The sequence below is a fragment of the Zosterops lateralis genome, assembly GCF_965231275.1.
Source record: "Zosterops lateralis genome assembly, chromosome: 1".
NCBI lineage: Eukaryota > Metazoa > Chordata > Aves > Passeriformes > Zosteropidae > Zosterops > Zosterops lateralis.
Genome location: NC_139762.1, coordinates 91,726,250 through 91,749,118, shown reverse-complemented (window position 1 = coordinate 91,749,118; position 22,869 = coordinate 91,726,250). Strand labels below are relative to the sequence as shown.

The 22,869-nt window shown below is 39.3% G+C and overlaps 2 protein-coding genes across 6 annotated transcripts in view; both read right to left on the bottom strand.

Moving 5' to 3' along the window:
* Nucleotides 1-1,063, bottom strand: part of TEX10 (testis expressed 10) — a 53,837-nt gene extending 52,774 nt beyond the window's left edge. For 2 of the 3 annotated variants that reach the window (XM_083877782.1, XM_083877784.1), the window contains exon 1: nt 418-473. The gene's annotated coding sequence lies outside the window, so the exon portion shown is untranslated. Of the gene's footprint in view, nt 1-417; nt 474-1,045 lie in introns of those variants that run through there. The other variant, XM_083877783.1, reaches the window with a different exon arrangement.
* Nucleotides 1,064-3,275: 2,212 nt separating this feature from the next.
* Nucleotides 3,276-22,505, bottom strand: LOC310917408 (uncharacterized protein). 3 transcript variants are annotated; one of them, XM_083875586.1, is made up of 18 exons: nt 21,810-22,087; nt 20,862-20,930; nt 20,371-20,401; nt 19,273-19,323; nt 18,669-18,716; nt 18,262-18,360; nt 17,439-17,575; nt 15,502-15,624; nt 13,987-14,029; nt 12,953-13,075; nt 12,475-12,583; nt 10,397-10,442; nt 10,035-10,094; nt 7,852-7,959; nt 6,735-6,831; nt 5,537-5,734; nt 4,671-4,754; nt 3,276-3,623 (listed from the first exon to the last, which is right to left on the bottom strand). In XM_083875586.1, the coding sequence occupies exons 1-17, from the start codon at nt 21,858-21,860 to the stop codon at nt 4,675-4,677; spliced, it is 1,473 nt and encodes a 490-aa protein (XP_083731712.1). In that variant the 5' UTR covers nt 21,861-22,087; the 3' UTR covers nt 3,276-3,623; nt 4,671-4,674. The 3 variants fall into 3 exon arrangements, with proteins under 3 accessions (XP_083731712.1, XP_083731711.1, XP_083731713.1); XM_083875585.1 differs by lacking the exon at nt 3,276-3,623 and adding an exon at nt 22,495-22,505 and having other exon boundaries at nt 4,642-4,754; nt 21,810-21,885; XM_083875587.1 differs by lacking the exons at nt 3,276-3,623; nt 15,502-15,624 and having other exon boundaries at nt 4,642-4,754; nt 21,810-22,088.
* Between the last annotated feature and the right edge of the window lie 364 nt (nt 22,506-22,869).

Genomic DNA, 22,869 nt, shown 5'->3' with positions numbered 1-22,869 from the left:
ATTTTCGCCTGGCCCTCCGCCAACAGGACTGAGCTAAGCGCACCTAACAGTTAAGCAATTAACACGGTTTTACAACCCAAAACATTAAAACAACCTCCAATCGATACAGGCTGCCTCAAACATAGAGCAGCACGCAGCGCTGTCCAGACACCGCTCCTGATGTCACTGGGGCACCCGCCCCTCAGCTCAGAGAACACTCTCGGTCCCCGGTGGGCCCCGATGATCCTGGAGCTCACCATCCTGGTTTCCCTCCCTCTCAGCTCTCAGGCAGGATGCTTAGAGAACCTCATTACCTTGCTCAGTCAGGAAAATCCTGAGAAACCCGAAGGCAAGGCACACACCCTTACCAACTCCTCGGATCTGATAATGATTTCCCCGGGGGCGAACTCTCTCCGGGCGCAGGGCAGCGATACTCACAGGCGATCAGCTCCGCGCCGCTCCCGCGCCGGCAGCGCATCCCCCGCCTGGCCCGGCCCGGCCCGCACCGCACAGCCCGACCCGCGCACGCCGCGCCCCCGCGGCCGCTCCTCCCGCGGGTCTAGGCCGTCACGCCGCCTTCCTCGCCGTCCCGGGACATCCTTCGGCTCGTTCCCCAGGCACCGCGTCCCTCCGCCCCGCTCCGGTCGCTCTGCGAGGCGTTCAAATAAAGGCGCGTCAGAGCCGGCCCGGCGCGGGAGGCCGCGGGTTCGGGCCCCGGGAGCTCCCGCGGCGGCGGGCAGGCGGGAGAAGCCGCCGGGGGAGGCGGGGCGGGGGTGGCGGAGCGCGGCGGAGCCGATGCCGCCGGTTTTCCCCCGGGAGCGGCGCCCGGCCCGCGCCGCGGCGGCTCCCGCTTTTCCCGCCGCCTCCCTGGCGCAGGAACGTGAGGGGAGGGCGGGCCGCACAAAAGGCGGGCGGCCCTTGGCGCAGGGGCCGGGCGAGCGCGGCGGCCCCCGCGAGCGGGGACGGACCGGTGGGACCGCGGCGGGGCCGGGATCCCGATGATCCCGATCCTCCCCTCTCCACCCCTCCCGCTCCTCCCGCGCCTCTGCGGACGCGCCGCACTCACCAACCACGCGCGCGGCAGCGCCAGCCCCGCTTCCGCCCCCGCCGCGCGCCTGCCCGGAAGCGGCCGCCCACGTGAGCGGCGCCGCCAGCGCCCGCCCCGCGCCCCAGGGGAACGCGCGCTTCCGCCGCGGCCGCGCGCGCTGGCGCCCCCTGCCCGCGGGGCGGGCCCGGGGCTCCCGCCGTGACCCCCGGCGGGCGGGAATGCACCGCCAGGACTGGGATACTGCTCTCCTTGTGCACGTCTTCCTCGGCAGGGGAAGGGGCGGGGCGGGCACTGATCTCTTCTCTGTGGTCTCCAGTGACAGGACCCGAGGGGACGGACCGAAGTTGTGTCAGGGGAGGTTTAGGTTGGATGTAGGGAAAAGATTCTTCACCCTGAGGGTGGCTGGGCACTGGAAAGGGCTCCCCGGGGAAGTGGTCACAGCACCAGCCTGAGTTCGAGGAGCGGCTGTACAATGCTCTCAAGCACACGGGGTGACTCTCGGGGTATCCTGGGCAGGATCTGCCCTGGCGAGGAGCTGAACTCGGTGATCTCTGGGGGACCCTTCCACCTCGGTTTATTCTGTGGTTCTGTGAAGATGTACTCCCTGCCCCTCAAGTGTGCCTGCTCTAGCACCACAGCAGACAAGAAGAACACAATAATAATAATAATAATCAGTACCCAGATAAGCACAAGTCCTGTGAGGAGCAGCTGGGGAGCTGGGGTTATTTAACCTGGAGAAGAGGAGGCCTCTTAGGAGGGGCCTTATCACTCCCTACAACCACCTGAGAGTGCAGCCAGGTTTTCTTCTCCCAGGCAACCAGGGACAGAGGTAGTTTATGTTGGACATCAGGAGGAATTTCTCCACTGAAAAGGGTGATTAGACATTGGCATTGACTGCCCAGGAAGGTGATGGAGCCACCATCCCCGCAGGTGTTTAAGGAAAGACAGGAGTGCCGCAGCTGAGTAGAGAGGATGGTGCTGGGTCACGGGTCGGGCTTGATCTAAGGCCTTTTCCAACCTACTTGATTCTTCCAGTGATGCTTCCAGTGGAGTCACTGCAGAGTCAGCATTGGCATTTGAGGTTATTGTTATTATTTCACATATATAAAGTTATTATTTTAGACATGAACCATGAGGCACACAACACACTTTTGTACATGCGTACCCAGATAAAGGTTTTTGCTGTAAATGAATTCCCGTATGAGAGAGTGCAAGACCTTGAGAGACACAGGAAACAGCAAAGGAGGAGGATGTTTCCATACCTGTCTACAACAGAGATAGTCCCAATTCACACCAGACAGTAACTCTGCACTTGCACACTCTAAACTTTCCATTTCTTGTCAATCAACCTGTGAACACCCTTCTCCTTCCCCCTTTTTGCCTTCTGTGAGAAGCAGGAGTTCTGCAGCTTTTTGTTAAAAATCACTTCCTCAAAGCTCTCTGGTCTCAGTGAAATATGTAAAACCTAGATGAAGCTTTATGGAAAATTAATTTTCTCTTGGTTTAATTTTTCTTGTTATTGCTTGCCTTTTAATTTTATTAATTCTTTTAGTTACCTCAGAAGTCTGCCTTGCTGTTATTGTAAGAAACCAAAAATGTGTAATATTAAATACAGCCAACAGCATTGTTTAAATACTATCAGTAAAGAGAAGGCCTTTTTTTTTTTTTTTTTTTTTTTCCCTTACTTTGCAGTACTGGCACAAGTAAAACATTAAAACATGTTTGGGAACAAATATAGAGTTTTCCGTTAGTATAAGAATACACCACGCCATCACAAAACAGAGGCAGATACAAGAACAAAATAATACAATGCTTTTTCAGCCTCTCTTTGCAGCAGGTAAGAAAGAAAAAAATAAAAATAATTGTACTGCTGAATGGACTATGTTGGACTGTGTTCTTTGAAAACATTTCCAGAAGCATACAGTTGGTGCCTCTTACCCAGTTCAGGTTTCCCAGTTGAGAGGCACAGCAGCACTCTGCAGCACACCATTCAACCATTTTATGTCAGTGTACTACAGATTTAGTGGTCTTTCCTTTTTCACCATGCTCCTCCCGCACCCAAGCAAAAAATTCCCCCTCAAATCCAAGTTATTTCAACTTAATTGTAACTTTATTTCCACTTGGAATGATTCCACAGTAAGAGGAAAAAGAAGCTGTCTCAGCGATGGCCATTTACAACAGCTGAATGTTCTGGTTTTATTATTTTAATACAAAGATTGTTCCACACCTTGAAAACAAACAGGAAAAACATATTTTTATTTTCATAATTCAGAATTTTTATGATTAAGTCACCTTCATTAAGCAGGCATTAATGCTGTTCCTAATACAGAGTAAATGAACTGTAAGAATTCTGGTTCCATCTCTGCCTCCATCTGATAAAAACAGATTTAGGTGCATTCCAGAAATTCTTCAGAGTTCCTTAAAAATAGTGTTTTAATTTGTCTATGAACTGTTTTCCTTCCTGGGTATGTTCATATAATAAAACTCATAAATTTGGTTGCTGCTTTCTTTGTTACCTTAATTTTACTGCATCTTGCATTCCATGGTATGAAGATGTGAAACCATCAGGATGAGGATTCTCAAATTACATCCAGATCTCAAAAAAAAAGTAAGTTAACACAAAAAAGTTCATTTGCCATCTGGCCCCAGCATATCTAAATTATACCAGTTTTTGGCTGCAAAGCTGAAGAGCCTTAATTAGAACCACTGAATGCTACCCAGCATCACAAGCAGGAAGTGAATTTTAATTACACAGCTTCACTTTAATTTTTTTTCCCAAGCAAACTAATTTATAACCATTCAAAATGTTTTTTCACCCTCCTACAAAAGTAGAAGTCATTAATATATAGACATGTACATTCAGTCAGAACCAGTGCTACTTTAGTTGGAAAAAAGTTCCTGTTAAAAGATCCTGAAAAACAGTGTAAGCCAGCTTTCATTCTCACACTGGCAAGATAAAAGACAAAAGATACTTTTGCCACCACATCAGTGCCTCTTAGCCAGAGCCTGGTTACACCTGTTGGGATACATCTCTAAATTTGCACAACATACCTAACTTCTACTAACTTTGTTGAAGCCTCTGTGCTCCCTAAATCAGCTATAATCCAGGCACTTCTCGTCTCAGCATGAGATTGACAGTGCTTTTTATTATTATTTTTAATCTTATTAAGAAAAAAATGTGGAGACCTGTTCATAACCCTTATATGGGAAAGGGTTTTTGATTACAAAGGCTTTTTAGTCAGTCCCAGCAGCCACAGGGAATGACTTCCAAATATTTGTTGTAGGATGAGTTTGTACTGCTGAGTGCAGTAGTTCATTCTGCTGATAATTCTTTGTAAAAGAACCATCAATAAGAAAACATCACACTGTCAATGTACAGTATTTAATAATACTGAAGAAACAAGTTACCTGTTTTAAAAAGCTGCTCTAACACAGAAACATGAGTTTTACAACCATTCCACAATACAGAACTTTCAGCTAAATGGCGAAATAAATAACAAGAATATCAAAACCAAGTCATTAATTTAATTTTAAAAACTCTGTACAAAACTTAGATGTAACAATATAACTCCACTGAGGTCAAATGAAGTAAAACAACAAACTTACAGAAAGTAAACATTGCTATACTGTCTTTATTAAGTACCATGTCATTGTGTGCTGCCATTGCTTGGTCCCGTCAGAGTTCCACTTTCAGTCAGGATCCTTATAACATTTGGTATATCAATTCCTTGGTTAAAGGCAAACAAAGAAAATCAGTAAATAAACAGAAAATCAAAAAATTCACTTGAAAGCACAAGTTATACTGAAACAATCAGATGCTGAGATAAGTTTTGGATCTTTCCTTATTAAAAGGAAAATAACTTAACTGAGAACAATCAGTATGTGCCTGGAAACTGTACGATTTGTCACAATGTACTCATCTTCACTGTTTTTTTTTAACCTTTATGATTCTATACACACTCTGAGAAGCTTAGAAACATACACAGGAAACTTCTGAAGAGAGAGCCTTAGTTGACTGAAGATGTGGGGAAGTTTAATATCTGACACTTAGTAGAAAGTTGCAAGCAAAAGAAAGACTACTTGTCTCTGATTATTATTATTTCTATGTTACCGTGCAAATACACTTCTTTCAGGAACTAGTAAGTAAAAAATTCTTCACTGTTGGTATTCACAAAACCAACATTTCTCTTCTTATAGCACAGAGAAGATTCTAATTTTCTAATTACAATATCCTTGGTTTCAGTTTACTGTCTCTTGCCATGAAAATGTTACTATGCAAAAATGAGAGAAGAATTAAAAAAAAAATCAGTAATTACTAATGAATTTATGGGAAAGCAGCTATTCTGAATTACGATTCCGAAACTGGATGCTGCAAAAGGGTGGGAAAAAAGAATTCTCTTCAACCCTCCTTAATACCTCAAAGTTCTTCAACCCATATAAGTTCTTAATATTTCACAGAGCTAATTAATGTTACATATATTTTTATGTATGTGTGTGTATGAAAATTACCTCTGAAAGCTGGATTTGCTGCTACTATTTTGTGTAGGGTGGCAGTAACTTCCTCAGCATTCATGTTTCTTACACTGTTCAAAAATTCAGTTGTGATGTTGTTCTCGTATGCTGTTTCCAAAGAGCCAGTTGAAAAGTTCTGAGCTTCATCTTCACTGACTGGTAAGAACTGCTTAGCTGACTGACTGCTTGAGTAGCCTAAAGAAGGGAAATACTGTTTTTCAGTAAGACAGGATTCTGAAGAGCCTTCATTACTTATTTCTCTAAATAGGGCTTTTCAAAACAAGCATTTCCAGTCTGGCACAGCAGCATTGCTGGTACAGTTCACATCTGATTTTGCTACATTTTCAAACCACCAAGAGTCAGGAATGCTTTTCAGTTACAGAAAATCCTGGAGAAACAAGGGTGGGGAGGTAGGAGAAAGCTATTTATTTCCATTACGCTTACAAAAATGGCATCAAAGTTTCAAATCTCATATATTCAAAGTCACTGCACTTTTTGTATTTACCATTGTAAAAACTGATGTTTTCAAAAGCTAAACTTTCTAGAAAAACTAGAAAATTGACACCGTACAAAAAAAAAAAGTCACACAAAATAGCTTTACTAGTATTCTGGGTATCTTGCCTTTCCAAGCACAGGATTGTACTTCCTAAGTTTAAGAAAAACATCCATTTGTTTCTATCAGAAGAAAATGACCTCCAAGAAATCCAGGAATCTTTGAAAATTTCATCAGAAGTACTGAAGCCAAGTAGCTAGAATATTCGGGTATTAAAGAGAATTATCCATCCTCTACCACCTAACTTTCTACTAACATCTTGATTTGACTAAAACCGCAGGAAACATCTTCTCTATCAAGAAGGAAAAAAAATACTGGGGGAAAAACAAAAGTCAAAGAGACTTTGGAAGTCCCCTTAGAAACAGCTGCTTTTGAACACAGGAAAGTCAGAGTTGGTACTAACTCATTTTCTCCCCAAATCCTACAGTTAAGTAGGAACAATGTGTTTTAATAGTTCTCTCTTTCTAATATTAGTAGAGGATAGGGAGAAAAACCCAAAACTATTCATTTATGCTACTTGACTCTGGCTTTATTTGGCTCTTAAGCACTGCTTTTAGAAAAGCAGAAGAAAGGCTTACTATCATTTATGCAAGGTTCAGTGTTAAAATTAAACCATATTAAAGACCGCAAAGCCAACATTACCAGTGTCAGAGTCAGTAATATCTGCTGAAGTCAGGCCAGGTTGTTCTGTGGAATATTCTACTGCTGTTTCTCCATTATATCCAGCATCTAAGCGGTCCTATAAGTTTAAAAAAAAAAAAAAATCTCATCAGGATAACCTCTTGTAACAATGAACTACTACATTTTTAATGACCACAAACCAAATAAAAGACCAGTATTTCTGCTACTTAATCTGAAAAATCATGTATTTCTTTGCAAATCATAGGGCTAATAACTTCTGTGTATACACTAGCCATCATAGCTCTCTATGTCTGACAAAACTCTGTATTAGGAAATGAAGCGATACTCACTGAGCCTAACTCTCAACTTGTTAGATCTAAAAAAGAAGCACTGTACACCCACAATAGAAGATTTAGTTCAAAAATCACCAGTTGAAGCATTACAGTTTAGAATACTAACAAGGCCTAGTGTAGGAAAACATTTTGGTCTTCCACAACTTGTAGGTTTGAAGTTATTTCAGATAGAACTTGATTGTTTTGTAACATGTCAGCAGAGAACTCAAAACAGCTCCATATGTATTGCCTATGTAAAGGTAAGTCAGCCACAAATAACAGCAGAGGGGAAAAACTGGGTTTCTAATAATGGAAGAAGAATGAGACCTCAGAAAGAACAGTCCAAAAAGTAGGACCAGAAGCTGTAGAAGAAAAATAATTCATGTCACCGACGTATAATTACATGGTGAATGAAGTGAAGCCTGGGAACAGATACAGCATAGAGGAGTGTTAGGCAAGTCAGTAGAAATGAGAAAAGCTTAAGTTAGCATTAAAAATGGGCAAAAGTTGCAGAAAATTATAGATGTAAGGAAAAGCACAGGAAGTAAGTGACAAGATGATTTTTAGTTTCTATCAAGAATGAAGAAATAAGCAAGCACGGCTGAATTTATTAAGACTCATCAACAGAAAAGCTAAAATTTTACCCTATCATCACTACCAAAATTTATGTATTTAACGAGCAAAACCTACAATACAGTCTCCACAGCATTTTTTTGTTTTATTGTATCATCTATAATAATAATAAAAAATGCAGTCTCAGGAATCTACAGGTTTGTAGAACAAAACCAAAACAAAATCTGCATTACTTCATTTGATGCAGCCTGCTGACGATATTCCACCAGTGCATTTGTGAGTGTCTGTGTAACTTTCAGGATAAATGAAGCATCATCCTCATTCAGTATTTCAAAACTTTGCTAGGGGAAAAAAAAAAAAGAAACAAAACAACACACCATAAAACATTTTTCCTCAGAAAAACTGAACTATAAAAATTCATAAACAAACCTGCAGGAACCTAATTTTCTCTGTGTCTCTACCCTTCTGTCAGACTTGGATGGAATTACAAAGCAAATAGAGTTTTTATTTTTAATCCCTTAAATGGAGGGGAGGAAGGCAGAATGAAAGAGAATCCTAAGAGAAGGAAGATGCAGCTACACAACACAATCACTTGAAAAGGAATAACACAAAAATATGCCTGGGAATATACAGAAGATAATGCTTTTCCTTATGTATTTTGATCTCCTGCCAAGAAGCCTGCATACAAATGAATGTGTACACCTTCCCTGAGGCAACACAGTCATAACCCATTTCTCTAGAATGCAGCAAAAAGCCAGAATGCTACTCAATTTAAAAGTACATGCTGCCTTGCCTTACATTAACCTTCTTTTTCCCTAAAAGTCAGAGGGAAAAGCAGTCTTGAAGCTGTGAAGCTCTACTAGGGAAGCAAGTTCTAGCACCAACAGCACCCACAGAGAGGGCTACATGTCACCCTCTTTCTACACCAAGAAAGCTCTGCTGAAAAGACTTTCTTGGGGACAAAGTAACAGAACTCCAGGTGTATCCTAACAGCTCAAAGTCTTCTGGACTAGAAACAAACCCATTTAAACACAAGAAACAATGGAAAATAAGTAACAAAAACTCAGCATTAAGTTCGTATGAGAAAGCATAACAGGAATTGTATTATCTTTTTAACACTAACAGAATTTCCATCTCCAGGTTTGAACATGTTATATTTAATGAAGATCTTGTCAGAAGCTAATTGGAAAAACAAGACTAAATTGTGGCAAGGATATCTTTGCTATGAGGTAATAAAAGAAATATGGTATGGATAATTATTGGACAGCTTTACAGAATGAACAGCAAGTACAAAAAAGACACCTGTAAAATTACCTTTCACCACATAAGAAACCTTTGAATCCAACAACAATAGAAACACAATGCAGCTTTTAAAAAAATTACTGTAGATGCAAAAATAAATGATTTACACACTTTCCAAAGTAGAACGTTGTTCCAATCACATCCTCAACAGTCCTCTTTTCTTCTCAGAGGACAATCATATTAAGCAAGAAGATACCTCAAAACAAATTCAAGTTTTATTAACAAGCTTTATTATTTTATTAATGATCTCTATACCTAATAATTCCCTATAAAAAACCAGGAAAAAACCATTATATGATAATCAATAGTGCCTAAATTACCATACAGTAGATTAGTCGAGCAAGTATCAGTAAAGATTTCCATAGTTTGTCAGTGCTTTTATGAAAATCACCATTTCTGTGTGCAAGACCTCAACTGTTGTTGATACATCTAACAACAGAAAACTGACAGTTTTCCATTCTATTGATTGTATCACTGCTGTCCATGTGTACATAATGCACATTTTCAACAACTGAAAAGAATTCTGGTGTTCTGACACTTACTTTAGAGAGGCAGATTTTGCAGTTAATGGCACTCTGGGCCTGAGCAGGGGGGAGACCCATTTTAAATACACAACTTGCATTTTATTTCTTAAAAATCCCTTCTTTCCTTTCTACGTATCTTTGATATTGGTCTTCATTCTGCTTCTTTTCATCACTGAACTGCATCTTTCCAAATTTGTCATTTGAAAATTATAGACCAATGACAGAAACAAAGAAGAAAAAAGTTTTAAAAGGTCATATTACCTAAACATGTAGTTAAGGAGTAAAGCTAAGATACAGTTGAAAAAAATTAATTTTCAATGCAAGTAATTCCTCTGAGAGTAAACCAACACCCTGGCAAAAACAATGTCTAGAAACTTGAAAATTAATAGACCCATTATAAATTCAGTGAAATTCATTTTATTCTGAATCCTGCCTTCTGGAAGTCTGGTTATCTGTTAGATTACAGGACTGCCACATTCTGCCTTTCATTACTTGCTACATTTTAGACTTAGCAAACCAGTGATTTCTTTTTTTTAGTTTTTTAATTTGTTTTCCAAAAATTATCTTACAAGGTAAGATTTAACACTCACCAAATAACTCAACAGTTCTGCTTGACTAGTGAATTCTTCAGGATTTTCTGTAAATTCTTCCTGTTTAACATAATAAGAAAGAGGTCCTGAGATCTACTATATGCAGTAAATACAAATAAACAGTAGTAATTATGGTTACTCAACAATTCAAATTGTTTGTGCTGTTATGAAATGTGTACATAGGTTCTCATAACAAAACTAGGAAAAAACCTTGTTGTTAATAGTTTTGCCTTAGTAATGTTGCAGCTAATTTATTGTGAATAATATTAATTTGAGTAAGCAAACGCCATTGCACATCATATATTAATTATTTCCCCAACTATTTGGAAACTGGAGCAACCCAGTAACAGAAAAATATTCACCTGAGCTTCCTTGTTTTCCTCCTCTAATTGTTCATTGGTCTCACACCTTAAAATAGAAATAAATAAAGCATTCAGTTGGCTGATCCAGCAAAAATGTGTAGGCAGCCAATAATAACTGATAATCAGTTTAAATTCCTGACACACTACTACTACAGTGGTTCTGACACACTCCCAAAGAAAGGTCACATATTATTCCCCCAGAGAAATCCCAGTCATCCCAAATCATCATCAAAATTGTTTATGCAGTTTGGGTTTTTTTAGTGTGATTATCTAGCACATAAGCTCTAAAACCCAGAGTTAACAAAAGAAGCTTGACATTGGTGGTAATAGGTGTAAGATTTTTGTACACATTGCAGTGAGACGAGGCTCCTAATTACAGCTAGATTTTTATCAGCACTTCACGGACTTGCCTTAAAAAAGTTCAGCTATTAAAAATTAGGCGTTCTACAATGGAGTCACACAAATAATGGGCATAAAAAGATTCCTATGGCCAAACATTCCTGTGCCATATTTGTGCTGTTCTGCCATTACAACTACTACAGACACATTCCATCCCTTTGCAAGCCCAGGAACCAGGGCTGAGAGTGGCTGAGTGTTTCTTAAATTAACCAAAACCGTATGACTGCCAATCCTAAGCCCTCTTCTGCCTTGAAATGTTTCTTAGGAGTCAAAATTTTAGTAAAAGCAGACGATAAAATAATTTACATCTTCAGATGACTGTTTGTTCAGAAACTTAACTACAAAGAAATGAGGAGTCATAGAAATTTTCAGGCACATACTGCAGAACCTTTAACTGGAAACAAGCTGTCAGTGAGGATCTGATCTTAATTCTTTTAAGACACTATGTATTGAGTTCATATCTTCTCAGTAGTTTCACAAAAATAAATAAATAGTAAAGGAACAAGCTGAAGTCCTAATTTAGTAATTAACTTCCACATCAGTCTCTCACTGAAACACCTGGCTGCTAATAGTCATCCAGAATGCATATGAACCAGATTAAAAGAAAAATATTAAGTGATAGTCCAAAGAAAATTGTTCTTAAAATTTAAAAGTACAAGACTGCACAATGAAGATCAGAACCAGGCAGAAATAGACCTCAGCATCTTCAGATGTGGACAGCTGAGCTTTTACTTGTTTCCCGTTCTTTATGTTTTCACAAACTAGTTCTGATTCAGAACTGTTAGTTGTTTGAAAGCCAGTAAGTAAACATAAAGATTCATAAACCTGGACCTGAATCTGATTTCAACTGATCATTTTCCATAATGGCTGCTCCACAGAGAGGCAAGTCTGAAAAAATGTACTTCAGGAACATGAAAATTTCTCCTTTAACAATAAACAAAGCGAAAGGTGTCAGCCCTCCACATCTGGGAGAGTTATTACTGGTTTGAAGTTAGAACACATTCCAATGGAACGCCATTAAGAAAAAAAAAAGTAACTAAATTGTTGGAACAAAAGTCTTGGGTTTGGGTTAATGCCTGTATATCCCTTACCAAATGGGATATACTGTGGCTCCTGGTGCTGCACAAAGATGACAATGCTGGAGATGTCCTCCTCAAACCAAGGCTCACAGTTACTCAACTCACAACTCTGTTACTAGTAAGACGCCCAGAAGCAGCAAACACAGTTTCACCATTTTAGAACACAGCTGCTCCTTTGAAACACTTATAGTTCCTCCACAAAATCATTTGTAAAGAAGAGACCCCAACTGTTTCAACAACTACTGATTTGTCTTTCCCTTCCAAAATCAGTTCACATATTGGCCTAACTATGTGACATGAACCTGTAACAGAGGTAGTTTTAAACCACGAGGAAACGTTCTTTTTGAACATTTTGAGCAGCACATGACAGCTATAACTTAAGGATAATAGTTAAATACAAAAGCCAGCTGCATCCAGAGCAAAGTCTGAGGTCACTTTACACGCACCAAATTTTCTGTTGATGATAAAAGTTTACAGCTGAGCACAATTTCAGAAGACATGGATTTTACTCTGCAAATCCAATGCAGATAATTGCCATGTATCTTATCCTTTAAGTCAATTTAAATAGGTTTGAAGGTGGTGATTTTTTTTCTCTTTTACCTTTCTGAGTTGTTGTCTTCTCTGCTTTCAATAGCATTATTAGGTTCAACCTTTTCATCTGCCTGTTCTTTCTGCCTTTCTTCATTATCCTCCTGAACATTATTTTCATCTAAAACAATAAAAAAATTATATTAAGTAATGTTTTTCCAGTGTTTTAATTTTAAAAATATTCAAAACAAAGAATACTTCTAAAGACTACATCAGTAAAACTTAAAGGTGGAAGTAAGGTATCTCACGAAGAAGTAAAATAAAAATTGAACCTAAAAAATCAGTAGAAGTAGAATGTTTTCTTCACAAACACCAGGATTGTTCCTTCCTCTGCCACAGACCACAAGGCCATCCACACAAACGCGCAAATTCATCTTTATAACTCAGCCGTGGAAGCCACGAACAGGCACATACAGTAGTAAACAACTCATGCACCGGTGAAAGCTTGAAAAAAATCCCAAGCAATAAAAGAAATATTTTTTCCTCTTACCTTGGGTAGGGTCTGTCAGTTTCCCATCTTCATTATCTATTTGTTCTACATCTGTTTGTTCACTAAAGGGCACATCCACATGCTGAACTTTAGCTTTTGAAGGGCTGTCCTCTGCACTGGGAACTAAACAAACATGCTTGAAATGTAGCACAATGCATATTATCTTAATAAAGGGTGGTTCTAATACTGCACTTCAATGTCATCTAGCTCTGTTTCTGTGCAATAGTACTTAGAAACACCAAGAATAATTTTATAAGCATTATTATGTGACAGAATATTTAATACAAACTACAATTCAGCAACAAAGTTTAAAGTATTTTATAACCTGGTTATAATTACATGCTTGCATTTCATAAAATATGCCAATACTATGAATGTAGTAGAATGCCACAAAGTCACATGCAAAATAAGACACATTAACCAACAGGTTACGATGAAGAAATCTAATTTGAAAAGGACTCAACTTATTTCAGACCACTTTCCTGATTCAAAATGGCAATTTTCCTCTTCAGAGTACAACACTGCTAATTTAGATGATCTCATTACTTCCACTGAGCTATTTTAAGGTACCATTTACACAGTAATATACATTAAAATTAAGCACATCAGTTTTAATTCAAATTTTTATTTTTCAGGCAATGAGAATCATAGCAAAGTTCAGCCATTTCCTCAAGTGGCATTCAGTCATACTATGTGTTCACCTGGACAATACTGTACTACAGTGAGTTTTAAAACATTAAACTGTGTGGGGAAATCTCACACACACCACATTCCTACAATTCTGTGAGTACCAATGGCTAGTAAAACAGAAAATTTTCTTCCAGAGGTAAGAGCTGTAGCTGTGCTTTAAGAATTCTGTGTGGCTTTCTGTAGTGCAAATTAACTACCAGCATAGAGCCCCAACCTGCTCCTTTTGTCCAGTTCACCAAAATGCTGGTGAGTATCTGGCACTGCAGAGACTACCCTGGTCTAATTTAGATCAAAGGAGGACAAAATTAGAAATGGACAATTTGCACCCCAATGAGCACACTTACCTTCTGGCCATTTCCTTCTCCTTGGTGGAACACCTCTAACAACCTAAAAATAAAACCTTATGTTAGTTATTTTGTGGATAAAATTATTTCATAGTTATTTCATCAGCATTAATTTTGCCTTTTTTTTTTAGGAATGTATGACCAGTAGTGTAAAACACGTGTGTGCAAATGCCTCTATGGATATTCAAAAAGTCAATACAGCTGGACATTTATTTGTCACAATTAAATTTCTTATTAGAGCTTAGGAAAAAAAAAAGAAAACTAAAAAGCTGATTTCAGAAGATATAGCAGTAAAATTAAACCAGGTTACACATACTTAATTTAAGACTTCCTTAAATCAAGAATGGATTGCTATGGATGTAATAAACTACCTAGAAAAACAAAATGGCCTACGAAATATAGATGGAAGTAAATATTTCCATATCCATGAACATAAATCTCAAGTAAAATAAACAGTCTCAAGTCAAGAAAAAATGTAAGTTGGTCAAATGAAAAAGTTGCTGCCAACAGTCAGCTGTTTTTCTTTTTAAGCAGAGGTTAAAAATGAAGGATACGCAAACAGAATGGATTTGATAATCTGAAATTTCTCCCGTCTACAGTATTCATTCTTGACTTGATCTTACAATATTCCCATACTAGTTTTTTATCAGAAAAGGGTGGGATCAGAGCAATCTCTAACCCTTGAGCCTAAGTGTGATAGTGTCAGACAGAAAGAAACACAGGCCTTTTTTCAGATGGGCAGGAGACTGCCAGCTTTAACATAGGAACCTTGGGAACTTCACTTTGGAAGAAGACACCTATGCATATTAAGTAGCATTAGCAAGGGATCTTATCAAGAAAGAACCAGTATGCTGACAGAAACTGAAGTTGATGGAGAAAACGAATTTAACGTGCACCACGAAGAACCATGAGCACCTCAATCAGCTGGTGGTAAGGTGCACCTCAAGAAGAAACTTCACCAACACCCTGTCCACATAAAGGTATTACAAATAATACTGCAGTGCAAGTATCAACAGAGAGCACTATGAAGATATCTCCACATGAATATATTTCTAAGGGTGCAGCTCCCTTAGAATTTAAGCTTATGGCACTTTTGTGATCTCACAGCACTGCTGATAATCTCATGTCAACCTGCAAATTCCCACACTTCCATCTGTACTATGAGAAATTTTATCTGGCTTCTCTGAGAATTGCCATGAGCTGCTCACAAAGCAGAATCTATTTAGAAAAGTTATAAACAGTTTCTTAGCAACAAAGAAACAAACTTACTTTACACATACACAGGGCTGAGAATTGATTAAATATTAGCATATAAATTTCGCATTATTTGTGCACTTAGATAGAGAAATTTTGTCCAGAATAATCCTGGAGGAATTACTAAAATGACAAAAAGCACCTGTAATGAAGTTTAACATTCTTCTACCTTCCAAGGCAAATCTGCCCACCATAATAGAAATTACATTCTCTGTTTCTTTACTGAATATAAAGCTTCTGGAATTCTTAAGAGAAATATACCTGTACTTGTTTTCTTCCTTCTTTCTTCTCAATTGTTAATCCAATTTGCCTAATTTTTTTGTTCAGTTCAGAGCCTCTACCCTTAACTTCATCAGATTGTGCTATCTCTGGATAATGTTGTCTCTAGAAAATAAATGCAAGTCTTTAAATCACACAACTCCTTCCAGATCTCGCACAGTTAATAATCATGGGGGATAAATCAACATACACATATACATATACATATTAAAATGGTTACACACAGAATAATTTAGGGAACTAAAGCAAATTCTTCAGCTCAAAACAGGGCTGACACTGAATGCTGAACTGGTTGCACCAGGCTTTGCCTGCTTGGGTCCAAAAACCTCTGGAGAGAGAGAGATTTCCCCCTTTCTCTGGACAACTTGCTCCAATGCTTGACTGCTCTTACAGCAAAAACTTTATGTCAAGTAGGAAAATCCTCTGCTCGAATTTATATTCCTGCCAAGAAGCTCCAAAAAGGGTCTGGCTCTGCCTTCTTAATAACATCCTCTGAAGTACTGGAGGGTTAGTGTAAGATCCCTCTGACACTTTTTGTTCTCCAGCCAGAAGAAATCCAATTACCTGAACTTCTCTTCATAGTACAAGCGTGCTTCAGCCCCCTGACTATCTTGGCCCCTCTCCACTGGACTAGCTCAATTTCATAAATAGCTTCCTTTCTGCAGTAGCAGAAAACTGAACACAATACCCTGGATATGGCCTAGCAAGGATCAAGAACCGAGGAATAATCACTTTCTTTGATCTACTGGCTGTACCCTTGTTAGTAGAGCTCAGCTTGCTGCTAGCCTTCACTGACACCAAGGTACACTACTTATCTTGAGCTTATTATCCACCAGGACCTCCAGGCTCTTTTTTCAGCAGAGCAAATTCCAGTCATTTAGTCTCCTGCCTTTTCCACTACCTAGGGTTAATCCAGCTGAGGTGCACGACTTTAAAGTTATCCTTCATGAATTATTATATTTTTATAGTATTTAAGAATTTAGCAGAGATGCAGTAACAAGTGTAAGATTCAGAATTGCAGGAAACAGTTCCAAGTATGCAAGAAATGCAATAGCTGAGAACATCAAAACTCAGCATGTGTGTCTGAATTAGTGACCAGAAACAGTATGGTGTTTATGAAAGACATCACTGCAGATTCATAGCAGCACACACAACATTAGGCCTAAAGCTGCCCCAAAAGACTACGTGAACTCAGCTGTCTATGACTTTCAAATATGTTGAATATAATACCAATTTTGAGAGACTTCTATGGGAAATATCAAAATACTTTTCAGAATATTGCTTTTTCTATTTTGTTAAAAGCCAGTCCTAAGCCAATATACTCAAGTAAATATTCAAAGACTAGAGAGCCTCATTTCTCTGAACATATTGGAAATGATAATGTGTTTGAATGTTTGTGAGCTGACATGATCCTCAAAAGCTTTGTCATAAAACAAGCAACAGAACAGATGTGTCTTGTCCAGCCTCAAAACAGAACACGAGTTGGGTTTTCTCTCTCCTGATTCCAAGTCACAGTACCTAATATGTATCACATTATCTAATATGTATCATGGTAATTTATAAATAAGTTCCTTTTAAAACATCTGGAAGATGGAACGCTTTCTTCATTGATCCTGTTGTTTTACATAATACAAAAATCAAACAAACATTTATTTCTAGTCCATTTTAGCTATAGATTTCATTATTAGTCGACCAAAACAGAATAAACTAAACCCAGTGTCAAGCAATGGACAGACATACACATTACTGATGAGAAGAATTTTAAGTGTATTCATCACAGTTGCATAACTGCGATAAAAAGATTTTCACAAAAGCTTATGTAAAACCTTAATCTTGATTTTTTAAAAATCAAAATATGACTATGAAATTCTCTCCTTAAATCATTACATTAAAACAAACAAACAAACAAATGAGCTTACCAAGTATGCCAGTCTGTGCTTGGAGCCACAAACATGCATGAACATGCTACTCAATCCTGTTTTACAGTAGCATAGTTGACATTCATACAGAAAAGGAATGTTGTCTTTTGTCCGGTATTCTATTATGTAATCAAGTCCTGTATTAAAAAAAACCCAAACAAATAACATAGGAAATTTTATGTTTGCTGGAACAAATCATCAGTGCTGGTTGCAAAAGAACTGATCTTTTGCTGTGCTGACATAAAAGGAAAAGATTACTACTGCATGTCAAATACATCAGTGAAGACTTTTAGAACCAGCCGATATTTTCTTTTTGGTGTCTAGACTTTTTGAACACCAAAGGTATAAAACTGATGTTTTTAGGATGTCTTATGTTTACCACATAGGACTCAGTAATTTTTTTAAAAAATAATAGCAACAATTATTTTTTAACTAATTAGAAGAGAATGTATTTTAATAGATGTCCCTAGTTGTTTTTTTCTGTCAACTCCTATCTTCCCTCCACTGGACAGTTAGTTAAATTGCAAAGAACCACACTGCTCTTTTAAGTTAAAGTTCATTTCTGTCTTATCACTTTAGATTGTTTCTAGAGAATATTGTCAATATGAGACACCTAACCAAATATGTTCCAGGCCCAATCAAATGATTTTGTCACTATGATCTGTCACTTCCATACCATTGGGTATGACATACTGGGCACTCAGTGTAACCATAAGAAGATTTTGTTACACATTACCTAATTTTACATTTTAAAAAACCCAATTCATACTCTTTAAAGGTAAATATCACAAAACCAAACAATTACAGCATCAAAAGCCCTCACCAAGTGCAGGTTCTGAATCTTTACACGTGTTAAGCTGGTCTTCCAGTGTCTGTCCATTAAACTTCTCTGTTCCATAAAACCTCTCTTGCTCAAGTGATACTGTAAGAAATTCCCATACAAGTGAATCCCTGCTCATACATGGCCCCCCATCACTTATTAACTCAGTTATTATAAAACATTATCCCCCCAATCTTATTTCCACTCTTTCTAAAGCATTTGGGTTGCAAAAATTAAGAATTGTTACATAATACTACTGCAGACTGACAGTACAATTAAGAGAAATTAATTCCCAACAACCTGCTAAGATCTAGACATTATTTGTAATCTTGTACCTCAAATTTTTTTATTTCTTCCACTTTTTTTTTTTTTTTCAGGGAGGTGTGAGGAGAGGCATTAAACATTCTTACCAAAATCAGGAAGTTTCGGAAGTTTCCCTTTCTTCCCTAAGCAACTTTCTGTTTTAATTAAAAAAAAAAAAAACAACAACAACAACAAAGAAAGAAACAAAAGGAAGAATCAGAAAGAAGTGAAAATAAAATTGTTAGTACAATTGAAAGAACACTTTGGTAAAATAATTGACAACTTTAGAAAGAACTCTTTGAGCTTTAATTGATATGAGAAAACTAAACTATGTTTAGTTCTGAATGTGCTAAGAGATTTTTTTTTCACAGATTCACAGACTGTTCTGAGTTGGAAGGGACCCGCAAGGATCACTGAAATCCTGTACAGGCACCACATCACAAATTAACTCAGTTATTATAAAACACTACCTCAGCAATCCTATTTCCACTCCTTTTAAAGCATTTGGGTTGCAAAAATTAAGAATTGTTGCAAAATACTACTGCAGACTGAAATTACAACAAACAGAAATGAATTCCCAACGACCTGCTAAGATCTAGACATCACTTGCAATACTGTATCTCAATTTTTTAAATTTTCTTCCACTTTTTTTTTTTTTTTTTTTTTGGGGGGAGGGAAGGAGGTGTGGGGGGAGGCATTAAACATTCTTACCAAAATCAGGAAGTTTAGCAGGTTTCTTCCCTGAGCAACCTTCTGCTTCAACTAAAAACAAACAAACAAATAAACAAACAAACAAACAAAAAGAAACACGGAGAAAACAAACAAACCAAAACAACCCACAGAAATGGAAATAAAATTGTTAGCATAAAGAACAATTTGGTAAAATAACTAACTACTTGAAAAAAACTCTTTAAGCCTCCATTGACATGAGAAAACTATATTTAAGTTAAATTTTGAACGTGCCATGAGATTTTTTCACAGATTCATAGACTGTTCTGAGTTGGAGGGGACCCACAAGGACCACTGAGTTCCATACAAGGACTGAACCCATGACCCTGGTGTTATTAGCATCATACTCTGAAAGATAGACAAAAAACATTCACACCAAACAACAATAAAGTTATTTAATGTCAGGCAATTCAATGAAGCAGGCAGAGAGGAAGATCAATCAAGTTCAGAATCTCTAAACATCTCAGGGCATCCAGGAATTCCAGGACATTCATTTCAGCAGCATACAGCTGCTAAATATTTCATCACTTAAATTTCCTTTACAATCCAAACAAAAATTCTCAGATCAGGTAGGTCCAATGTCTGACTTGACTGCAAATGCAGTTAGACCTTCACTCCTTCTGGAACTAGACCAGTTGATCAAGACCCAAAGAATATTTAACAATTTATTAAACTTATTAAAAGTATTAAAAAAATCTTAATTAGCTGAAGCAAATAAACCCCTTTTCAAAAGCAAATTTAAAGTACATATAGTATTTCTACATGCTTTAGCAAGCATAGGGGTTTTAATTATATTTTAAATTTTGAAGGTCTCTAATGTCTTCAATTCCTTAGGGTTTCTCAAAAATTTAATGTAGATAATTTTTAGTATTCTAGCTAGTTCTTGTTAATGAACTTTGCATACCTCCTGCTCACATTACTGATTGATTTGGTAGTCATATCATTAAAAAACACAAGACAGATCTTAAAGCACAAGTCTTGAGAAAGTCTTTTTCTCATTTGTTTCATAAACAACTATGTTGGGGTGGGGAGAAGGTGCAAGTACAGAACACAGCAGGAAGCAAAAAACCTTGCACTTACCCATGCCATGAGCTTTCAATGCTTCTTCAATCTAAATTACCAAGTTAACAACCAACAAAGAAGAAAGACACTTAAGAGTCAAAAAGCAACAATACAAAGCTTTCGTTATATATAAAGTAAGTTAGATTAATACTAACAGCATAGACTATCTCAGGTGAACAATTACATGAAAATTAAAAAAGAAAAACAGCCCTTTTCTTCTGAAGATTGTCTATGATTTAAGTAATTCCATTTTCCCTTTATTAACAGCCATGTATTCTCAAGTATTGTCTTTACTAGACAAAAAGTTGCAACATTTTCTGACAAGACTAATGTACAAAACCAAGTTCTACTTTATCATGGTAGAGAAGTCAGTAAATTAGCAAAACTAGTTAAATATCTGAAATTGTATGTTTCAACATCACATGAAAAAATAGATTTCAAGCCCCATAATCTATTGTTAAATAAATTGGTAAAATCTGACAAAAGGTGCATTCAAAAACTGATCTTACCGTCTTGTGTTTTGATCCAAGGAAGTGAGTCTGCAAGTTCAATGCAGAAGAACACCAGATTTTGCAAATCTAGATTAAAGAGAAGTATTTCAAGCACTGCATACAGAACAAGAGAAATAAAATACCACTGATACCAAAACAGATCTACTATCAAACTATTGGTACAGGTTAAGTTCTACAAAAGTACTGCTACTTCAAAGACAAACTAGAACAGCCTCCTAAAACTGAATTTTTTAAGGCTCCAAGACCACCAAAACCCAGTGGAATGAACCAGAGTCTCCAGCATCAGAATTTCAGGTGCTCCAGAACTCTGCAGCTATCTCATCACACTTGCTGTGTGGGCATGTGTGGATGAGTGAAGACAGATCCAAGATCTTGCTCACACACTGCAGAGGAAGGGTGAGCCACATCATTGTGCTGAGCCAGGACACCTGCCTGAGGTGAGCCAGGTCCCCCCAGTGCTGCATCCACACCAACACACTTTGAAAAGCCCAGGGCCTGCCTTGCTCACTCTGGAAAACTTCCCTTTCCCAGCTGTTTTATGCCTGGGCCATTTCAGAACGGGGGCAGACCAGGTTTAAACTCACATGAATGAACAGCTGCAGCCTATTTTCTTCTCCTCCTAAAATCCCAGTATGTTTAAAAAAACAGCAATAAACCTGACAACCAGAGAAATCAGGATTTTTTGTTCTAAACAGGACCTAGACTTAATCATTCCATTTTAAAAAGAATACCTTTATTTAGAAACATAATATTTTTCATTTTAATAAGAGATTTTTAACACACATTCCAGTCAAACATGACAAAGTCACCAAAGTAAGTTCAGCTCCAGTGCTACTTATCGAGCTTGCTCAAGAGAGAAAAAGAACCTTCACACTTGGTTTAGTACAGCTTTGTTTCACCAAAATCACTCTGTATTAGTTACAAATTCCAGTAAGTAATACTTACATTGCAGTAAAAGGGGTTTACTTGCTTCTTTAATTCATTTTCAGACTCCATATTCTGTCTTCAGATGGTAAAAACTCTAGGAAAGTTGCAGAAAGATTGGAAACTGTTGTTTTATAAAATTATTTACATTTTTGTTCCGCCTATATGAGGGTTGGACACATTCCAGCTTTAATTTGTGCCTCGCCTTGAGTTATATCCAGCCTTTAAATTTCCAGGCTAATGATCCTATTTCCAACTCGAGAGCAGAACTACAGCAGGGAAAGAAACAATTGTTCTGTGCGAGCTTCCCTCGGGAACCATTAACGTCACCAGCTGATTACGCAGAACAAAAACTAATGAAACAAAATCTGATCCGGAGCATTCCGAGCTTCCCCGTTCTTCCCTGGGCTGGGGCTGGATCAGATGGCACAGATACACGGGAACAGCCGGCAGGCCGTGCCCGGGGGTGCCGGGGGAACAGGAGGCACACGGCGGGCTTTGGGAAAGGGACACGCTCCCGCCCGGGCCGCGCCGGCCAGGGGAGGGGGGAGAGAAGTTAAGGAGGGAGGGAGAGAAAGGAGCGAAGGAAGGGAAGCAGGGAGGCCCCGAAGCTCCAAACCCCACGCCATGCGGGAGATGGCCCTTCCCGGCGCCTCCAGCACCGCGGGGCCGGGAGAGCGCCGGGCGGCGGCGGCACACAACTCACCCGGCGGGCGGGCCCGAGGGGCAGAGGGCGCTCCCCGCTGCCGCACCGACACCGCCGGCCCGCTGGTGGGCGGGCGCTGCGCCGCACCGGGCGCGGATAGGCAGGGAAGGGTGTCGGAAGCCCGGCCGGGTGGCGGCACGGCCCGGGAGCCACCGCGGCCCAGAGCCCGGCGCCGGCGGGCGGGGACAGGGCCGGGAACGGGGACGGGGCGGCCGCGGCTCCCCCGGCCCTTCCCGCCGCCGCCGCTGGGGGCGCTGGCGCGCAGGCGCGCCGGGCGCTGTCGGAGGTAAAGCCCGAGCTGGGTCCGCGGCCGCCGCACCGGGGCGGGGAGTCCCCATCCCGCTCCGCTCCGGAGCCCGGGACCGGGATGCGGAT